Source organism: Glycine max, chromosome 7 (assembly GCF_000004515.6).
Source record: "Glycine max cultivar Williams 82 chromosome 7, Glycine_max_v4.0, whole genome shotgun sequence".
Classification (NCBI taxonomy): domain Eukaryota; kingdom Viridiplantae; phylum Streptophyta; class Magnoliopsida; order Fabales; family Fabaceae; genus Glycine; species Glycine max.
Window position 1 is genome coordinate 12,265,375 of NC_038243.2, and position 8,788 is coordinate 12,274,162.

Consider the following 8,788-nt stretch of genomic DNA (forward strand, 5'->3'; position numbering starts at 1 on the left):
TGGCACGGCCTAAGACTTTCATCTACGGCATCACCTCTAGCTCTCCTTGGACAATGAGTCATGATCTCATGTAAGTTAGTGCCCTCAGTGACCATCCGGAGGTTGATGACCCGCTCCAAATCCTCAACAATCGCTCCTAAATCCTGAGCCATCCCCTGACATCCTTCGCAGTGAACCTGTCACAATCAAAATAACAAAGTCAGTATCACATTTTAAAACAAAATTTAAATTATGAAAAACTACAGAAGTTATGCTTACCACTTAATGCGTAGGGAGATCGGTCGCGACTGAAACCTCGGGGATGGGTGGCTCGACAAACTCCTCATGATGAGGGGGAGGCGGATGTCTCAGCGCAGTAGTCTCCTCGGTTCACGTGATGAATGGGTGCGATATCCGAAAAAACCACTCTATGTAGTCTGGCGCCACATGTCCAGGAACTACACAGAGCTCCCCTGAAGGCACCAAATGGTCTGAAAGATGCAGCTACCGGTCATCTATATCATCACCCGTCAAAGAATCACAAACCGACGGCGGAGGGACCGTCTGAAGGTAGCCAAACTGTCGAAGAACCCACTCAGGTCGAACGTACACCATAATCTGACCCCATCTGAGCTGGCCGGTGTACGACGATATCAAGTCAAAGGCCCTGACTCCCCGATGCTCACCATAGGGCATCTAGCACACGTCAGTCACAGTCAGGGCATCCAAACGTCTCCGATACGAGGCTCCCTTGATCCCCGTCATATGAGCCTTACCTGTAAGCCACCTGCAGGCCCGTGGGCTCCCCTCATCATAAGCATCATGAACGACGGATGTATGCATTGTAGGAAAGTGCTCGTATATCCAGCACTACAAACACATAGTCAACATCAATAAAAAAAAGAGATTGAATGCTACTTCAATTTAAATTATCAGTGATAATACGTACTTGGAGAAGTGTAATATAACCGCCCAGCTGCCGTGTAGAGGCCTGCGACGCGACATTCAGATGGTCATACATGTGGACTAATGCAGCCGCTCCCCAGGCGAATCCCCCTGCCTGGGCCAAGTCCCTGAAAGCCTTTAGGTGCACGACATGTACATGGGTTGAACTCTTGTTGGCGAAAAGAGTACAACCCACCAAGTGGAGCAGATACGTGCGGGCTACTACAACCCATCGTCTGGCCCTGCACTGGCTCTCATACAAGTCCCGAAGCCACCCCAACCGGACATGAGGCTCACTAGCCTGTCGGGTCTCAAATGTAGCCTCCTCATGATTGACCTCAAGAAGCTCCGTCAGTAGACCAATCGAGTCTGAAGTAACAAGCGGCTCGAACGTATGTAGCGCGCCAGTGATGGGAAGGTGTAAGAGTGACACCACGTCATCCAACGTGATCGTCAACTCGCCTACTAGCAGGTGGAACATGCTAGTCTCGCGATGCCACCTCTCGAAAAAGGCGGATATAAGTCCAGGATCAGTGGTGATAACAAAACACCTGATCATTGGACTCAATCCGGTGCCAACAATCAACCCTTCGATCTCAAGCGCTGATCTCCCAATTTTATCTACTTTTCTATCGTGGGAGACCAACTTCAGATCGGGTCGCTTCTAAATTGAATAACAATTTATAATAACGTGTATATAAAAAACAATCCAACTACAAATAATTTTTATGTAATTAGTCAACATTTAAAACTACGTACCTATCCACTCCAGATGTTGTGTGCGACATGCTCAGCAAAATCGGTCAAAATCGATGGGTCGCGTGGTCCACCGGGAAATCCCTCATCTGCAGCAGGTGACCCCAAGCTCCCATCAGTAGCCACTCCCTCTGTCTGAACAGCATCGGCGGCGCCTGTCATCTCTGGGGTGGCATTAGACACATGAGGAACATCCTCATGCAACTGAGGCACATACTCAGGTCTCTCAGTGACATCCTCATGCAGACGAACCCGTTGCCTACGTGCTGAAGCAGTAGGCTTGCGACGCCGAGGAACATCAGCCTCATGCGCATCCTCACTAATGCCTCTGTAGAAGCAAAGCTTCATGGTGAATGTGATTCAAAGGTGTTTTGATGATAATAATGATGACAACAAAAGATGATGACAAAGGTGATGAACAAAAAGCTCAAAGATCAAAGAACAACTCAAGTGAATCAAATAACATCTCAAGTGAATCAAGAACAAGTCAAGAGTTCAAGAAAAGAATCAAGAAGAATTCAAGACTCAAGAAGAAAGCCTAGAATCAAGAATCAAGATTCAAGGTTCAAAGATCTCAAGAATCAAGATTCAAGAATAAAGAAAAGACTCAATCAATATAAGTATTAAAAAGTTTTTCAAAACTTTGAATAGCACATGAGTTTTTGACAAAACCTTTTACCAAAGAGTTTTTACTCTCTGGTAATCGATTACCAGTAGCAAAATGAGTTTGAAAAAGTTTTCAAACTGAATTTACAACGTTCCAATTATTTTCAAAAAGCTGTAATCGATTACAATGTTTTGGTAATCGATTACCAATGCCCTTGAACGTTGAAATTCAAATTCAAAAGTGAAGAGTCACATCCTTTCACTTAAAAGCTTTGTGTAATCGATTACATTAATTTGGTAATCGATTACCAGTGACTGTTTCTGAAAAAATCAAAAGATGTAACTCTTCAAAACATTTTTGACTTTTTCAAACTGGTTTTAAGTTTTTCTAAAAGTTATAACTCTTCTAAATGGTCTTCTTGACCAGACATGAAGAGTCTATAAAAGCAAGGCTTTGTTTTGCATTTTAATTAATTCATTCTTTCAATCTTGAATATTTTTCCAATCAATCTCTTACAATCCTTTACAAGCCTTGAATCTCTTTGAACTTCTTCTTCTTTTTTGTACCAAAAGCTTTCTGAAGTTTTCTGGTTTTCCAAACCTTGAAAACTTGTGCTATTCATCTTTTCATTCTCTTCTCCCTTTGCCAAAAGAATTCGCCAAGGACTAACCGCCTGAATTCTTTTTGTGTCTCTCTTCTCCCTTTTCCAAAAGAACAAAGGACTAACCGCCTGAATTCTTTTGTGTCTCCCTTCTCCCTTCTCAAAGAATTCAAAACGACACAGTCTGAGAATTTTTTTGATTCTTCCCATTCCCTAATACAAAAGTGTTCAAAGGACTAACCGCCTGAGAATTCTTTTGTATCCCCATTCACAAAGTATCAAAGGTTTAACAGCCTGAGATCTTTGTCTCAACACATTGGAGGGTACATCCTTTGTGGTACAAGTAGAGGGTACATCTACTTGGGTTTGACTAAGAACAAGAGAGGGTACATCTCTTGTGGATCAGTTCTAGTGATGGGTACATCCACTAGGTTCAAAGAGAACAAGGGAGGGTACATCCCTTGTGGATCTATGCTTGTAAAAGGATTTTTACAAGGTTGAAAGAAATCTCAAGGACCGTAGGTCGCTTGGGGAGTGGATGTAGGCACGGGTTGTTGCCGAACCAGTATAAAAACTCTTGTGTGTTTGTTTCCTTCTTCCCTACTCTTTTACTTTCCGCTGTGCATTTAATTTCCACTTTTACTTTCTGTTAAGTTTCTCTTCTACTCCTCATTCTCTTAACAATTTAGTAAAAGCCTTAAAAGAGTAATTTTTAATTAGTAAAGGTTTAGGAATAATTAATTCAACCCCCACTTCTTAATTATTCTGAGGCCACTTGATCCAACAGCCTCTACATCTACCAGCTCCTAACGCACGACCTAAACCTCGTGTTCTAACCATGATCTGAAATCATGAAGAACATTTATTTTTTTTCGGTCAAATTAAATATTCAAATAATTGGTAACAAAGCTTTGTCATTACAAATTTGTTCCAACACATGTTTTGTATGTTTTTTACTAATTTGTTCAAATTAAGTTTTCAAACCTCTATTTGCATGTAAGGTTGAAAATTTTGTAGGGCCTTTTGTTAACAAGGATATATCTTCATATCTAACTCTAATGCCACTGTGTCCAAATGTATCATTTCACGACTAATACAATTTAGTTTATGTTGTTTCACTCAATTGGATGGGTAAGGTGCGTGTAATCAATTGGATGGGCATGTTTGTGATTCACCGGTTTATACTTATCTCATATGGTATTAGCTTTGAATTCTCATGCTCAAAACAATGCTTAGATTGTGTAGGTATCATATTAGACAAATTTGTTTTCAATATCAATAGAATTCCCATTAAGTATTTAAGACATCTTATTTTAGAAATCAATTTATCTTTGTTTCACCTCGTTAATCCACTTTAAGATAAATGATACTTTTAATTGTGATTTAATGATCAAGTCAAAGATCAAACTCCATATCTTAATTAAAAAGATTCAACTATCAAATCACTTATGTTAATAACTTTTAATTCTCATTACATTATGTTGTCACGCGTGAATTGATGTCAGTATTATTTAACCAAAGTACACATATGCACATTTACCTGATATATGTGGGGGGATTAGAATATAGAATGTCACTAACAAAAATTTAGAATCAAGTACCGAAATATAATTAATGGCGTGTCTACATTTGAGGAGTTCTTCTTCCCCTAACCCTCAGTTTTTTAGACTGAAATTTATGTTTTGAACTTCCAATCATACATATAATAAGCACATTGTTTCAGTCTATAGTATATGCCCTTGTATGAGGTTTAAGCTTTGTACAAAAGGTACATATCTTTAACATTCACAGCTGTAAAATTTTAGGTTTAGTGGAGTCTTTATAATTTTGTCCACAAATGTTTGGAAAGGCAACAACAGGGACACAGTCATTTAGACATCCTAACAATTCAATTTAGACATCCTAATGCATATATAAATGACACCAAATATAATTTCAATTTACATACAAACACAATTTTTAATAGCAACTAAATAGCACAAACTACCTAATAATATGAACAAAATCAGGTATAATCTAAAAAAAACAAAATACACAACAAAACATGATCCGCGAAATAACTTCCGCATGATCTTCCGCGAGAAGAAAATGTACCCTGTGGAAGAAGCTTCTGCAGGTTCTTCCGCGACAACAAAAAATGTAGCCTGCGGAAGAAGGTTCTGCAGGATCTTCTGCGGGATCCCGCGGAAGACAACGTTCTTCCACTGGATCACGCGGAAGATCCTACAGAACCTTCTTCCGTTGGATCACGCGGAAGATCCTGCAGAAGCTTCTACCGCAGGAATCCGCGGAAGAACCTTCCACACTTCTTCCGCAGGACCCTGCGGAAGAACACCTTTTTCCGCTACAGTTCCCAGAATCAACTTTCATACGCGCGGAAGAAGGTTCTTCTCGCGGAAGAACCTTCGTCTTCAACCTCCACCACCACAGGTCACTAATGTTGTCTATCCTAAGGTTCCTACGGCCATTTACGCCATTCAAACAGATACGAGGAGGTTAGAAGACTAACCTTGATGGCGGAGGACACGAACAACAACTTCAATGGAGGATGTCAACTTCAGAAAGGAACAACAGCTTCAAATGAAGGGAACCAAATTTCAAATGGAGAAGGAAATGAGGGCGCGAAGGAAGAAGGGAATATCGGGGAAGAAGAAGCACGAATGGAGATTGCTGGGTGCACGGGGAAGAAACAAGCGCGGAAGCAAGGGGAAGAAGAAAGGTATCACGAAAGAAGAAGCTTTTTTTTAATTACGTTACTTTTATTTTTTAAACGAAGGGTATTTTGGGTACTTCATTGAATTGCTGGGTGCACCAGCAATTTTGCTGGGTGCACCTAGCAACACCCTAAGTCCACCAGTACTAGTCTGTGCTATCATGTCAAAATATTGAGCCATATTTGCAATTGAATCCTTGGCATGAGAATCAACCAATTTGAAATGTAGAGAAGTTGAGTTTGACATTTTCTTCCAGTACTAAAAAATAGACTTTTAATATTGATTTTTTGGGACTTTCAACATCGTTATGAACCATTGTTAAAATTACTATCGTTAAAAGTATCAATTTTAACATCGATTATAAAAACTGATGTTGAAATCCACCATCCTTCTTTTCAAAACCGATGTCATATAATAAGAAATATACAAAAAATACAAAAATATTGATTTTTGTCAAAACCAATATTAAAATACACTTTACAACATCGATTTGGTGAAAATTGATATTGTAATGTGCATTAGGGGTTTGATTTGATCTTCTTACTCCATAGCTTCATTAACACTACTCATCTCTACAATAAAAAAAGGGATACAATAAGAAATAAGCAAAATAAAACATTGAATAAAACCTATATATGTATGAACAAGCACATGACCAGTAAGGAAAAAAAAGGAAAAACTTTGATTAAATAGAGAGAGACAAAATAGAAAGTTCATGGTCACTTTCTCTGTATTTTATCAACCAAACAAAAAGAATTTTATTTATACCCATAATTTATGACAAATCCAGAATTTTACATTATGAAATGGGAAAAGTAAAACATAGAAAAGTGAAAGAAATCCAAAATTTTATATATTCTAGAGATTTAATATACCCATAATTTATATACTCTAGCAATGCCCAAAGATAGGAAACAACTTTATATCCTAACACTATATTTGGATTTTATTATTCAGTTTTTTATTTCAAAAATAATATTGGGATCCTATTAAAAATTTAAATCAAAAGATAAAACAAACAAACAAAAAGTAATACAAGCAATATACTCTTGTTTAACATTTTTATTATTATTGGCTAATTTTGATGTGAATTCTATAACAAAATTTCAGTGATGGGATTTACATAAAATTCACTCAATGATTAAAGATTTATCAAAAGTCTTTCTAGCATTCCACAATTGTCAAAGAGTTTACAGACTCCATTTTGACATCTCAAATCCATGAGTTAAACGTAAACTTTTCCTTAAAAAATGGTCCATGTGAAACGTGAGTCACACTCTCTCCACTTTGAGGAAACAGGAAAAATACAATATAAAATTCAGTATCTTGTTTCATAGAAGAAAAGAATTCTTATTATTAGTAACATATATTATATATATTCACTTGCGCAAACACGGACGCGTATCAATATCTTGTTTCACAGTTTGTTACATATATTATATATATTCTCCAAGCAACAGAAAAATAAAATTAGAAAAGAGAAACAGCAGAGCTAACTGTGCGCGACGACAGAGGTCTGGCATGGTCTTCGCGCGGCAACAATGTGAAGCAACGGAGGCATTTGGTTCGCTTGCGGGAAATGTGAAGGAGAAGAAGAAGGTGCATGAGAATGAGAACTGAGATGGATTGTATTTAGTAGGCGTTTTTCTTAATTTTTTTTAATAAATAATAAAAATAGGTGATGTGTCAACATCCGGATGATGGGTCGCATCCAATTGCACGTCTCCAGCGACCCAACTGTGTCCGATGCACCTGACTTTGCATCGCTCACAAGTAGAGTGCACGTCCATGTCCAACACGATTCTGACCTGAAATACGCCCTTGCGTGGCCGCAGCCGTGTTGGATGCTTCTTAGTTTGTACGTGCTCACCTCATTATTTGTATGCATGCATAAAAGACTTAAGATTAGGTAGATTAGGATCTCATGTGCATGGTTTGTGGTTTGGCACGAAACAATTTTTTTGATAAGCCACTTTGAATTTACCATTCAAATTTTATCCTTCTAAAGTGCATTATTGCCTTCGTTTTCTATTAATAAATCTTCATTTTATATATTTGTGTCATTAGGCTGTGTAAATTTTATCCTTCTAAAGTGTGTGAATTTCAATCTAGGGGTGTGAATTTTGAAACATCATTTGCAGCAGCTTTTAAGTCTAAAACATCCTTTTGGTTGTGAAGAAGACTAAATGTTACTGCTGCGTATTTCCACAGGTTTCCAACACTCATGCTTCAGTTTTCTCCAAACCAACCTCATCATCTTCACCGATCCTTCTTGACCAGGTTTCCTTCACCTTACTTTGTCTGACTCAATTTTTAATCACAAACAACCCTTGAATCATCGATTTCGTTGTTGTCACTAGTCTCTCAAAGGATTTTCCGGAATTGAGATACACACAGTAGATGTTGGCCCTACAACCTGCAAATATTAGGAGTGGCGGCAACTAGAATGACGTGGTGCCTGAGCATAATTTCTAGAAGCTTTCGAGTGCTTTCTCAGGTACTCTTTGTTGTACCTCTCCTGGCCTCTATTATTTTTTTTATGAATTTTATTTTTCGTAAAATGTGAGTAGCTTCCTTGTTTTGGGTTGTGTTTTTTATTTGTCTTGCTGGTTTTGAATAAGCTTCTTGAGTGAAGTATAAAATTAAAATTCAAATAAAACGAACAAGCTTTAGTCTATGTGCTTGTCTAATGAGAGGGACCTCCGGTTTGGTGTTTTTGGTATGGAAGTGCTTGTTATATGTGTGCAATATTTGGTCTATGGATGATACATTAATACTAGCTAGTGTGTTAAGTGCTGGTAGTAGTTACTCAAAAGTTAAAAACAATATAAAGAATTATCCGGTGAAAATGTTATGGAGAATTTAGTCTAATAAAAGTTGCTGCAGGGAACATTTGGAAAAATTTTAGATGATAAGTTGTTGCAGGTATGTAACTATGAATTTTTGTTTCAGTACGCACATAATTAATTGGGCACTTGTGGCCAGCAAATTATGGCTTATTACTTCGTTATCAAGAATGAAAAAAAATATTATATTATACTTTATTTTTGGGTGAGAAAGAAATTGCTAGTTATTATACCTTCACTAACTAATTGCATTTGCTAATTCACTTGACTTCTATAAGCACAAAGTTAGTGCGCATGACAATGCTTAAAATGTGATTATTTCAGAGGTTTTCAGCTTCTT

General features: G+C 37.8%; 1 protein-coding gene across 1 annotated transcript; it reads right to left on the reverse strand.

The window, feature by feature from the left end:
• Positions 1-675: 675 nt before the first annotated feature.
• On the reverse strand, positions 676-2,028 carry LOC102660636 (protein MAIN-LIKE 2-like). The gene is made up of 3 exons (XM_006584159.1): positions 1,711-2,028; positions 929-1,588; positions 676-849 (listed from the first exon to the last, which is right to left on the reverse strand). Exons 1-3 carry the CDS (start codon positions 2,026-2,028, stop codon positions 676-678), a joined length of 1,152 nt encoding a protein of 383 aa, XP_006584222.1.
• Between the last annotated feature and the right edge of the window lie 6,760 nt (positions 2,029-8,788).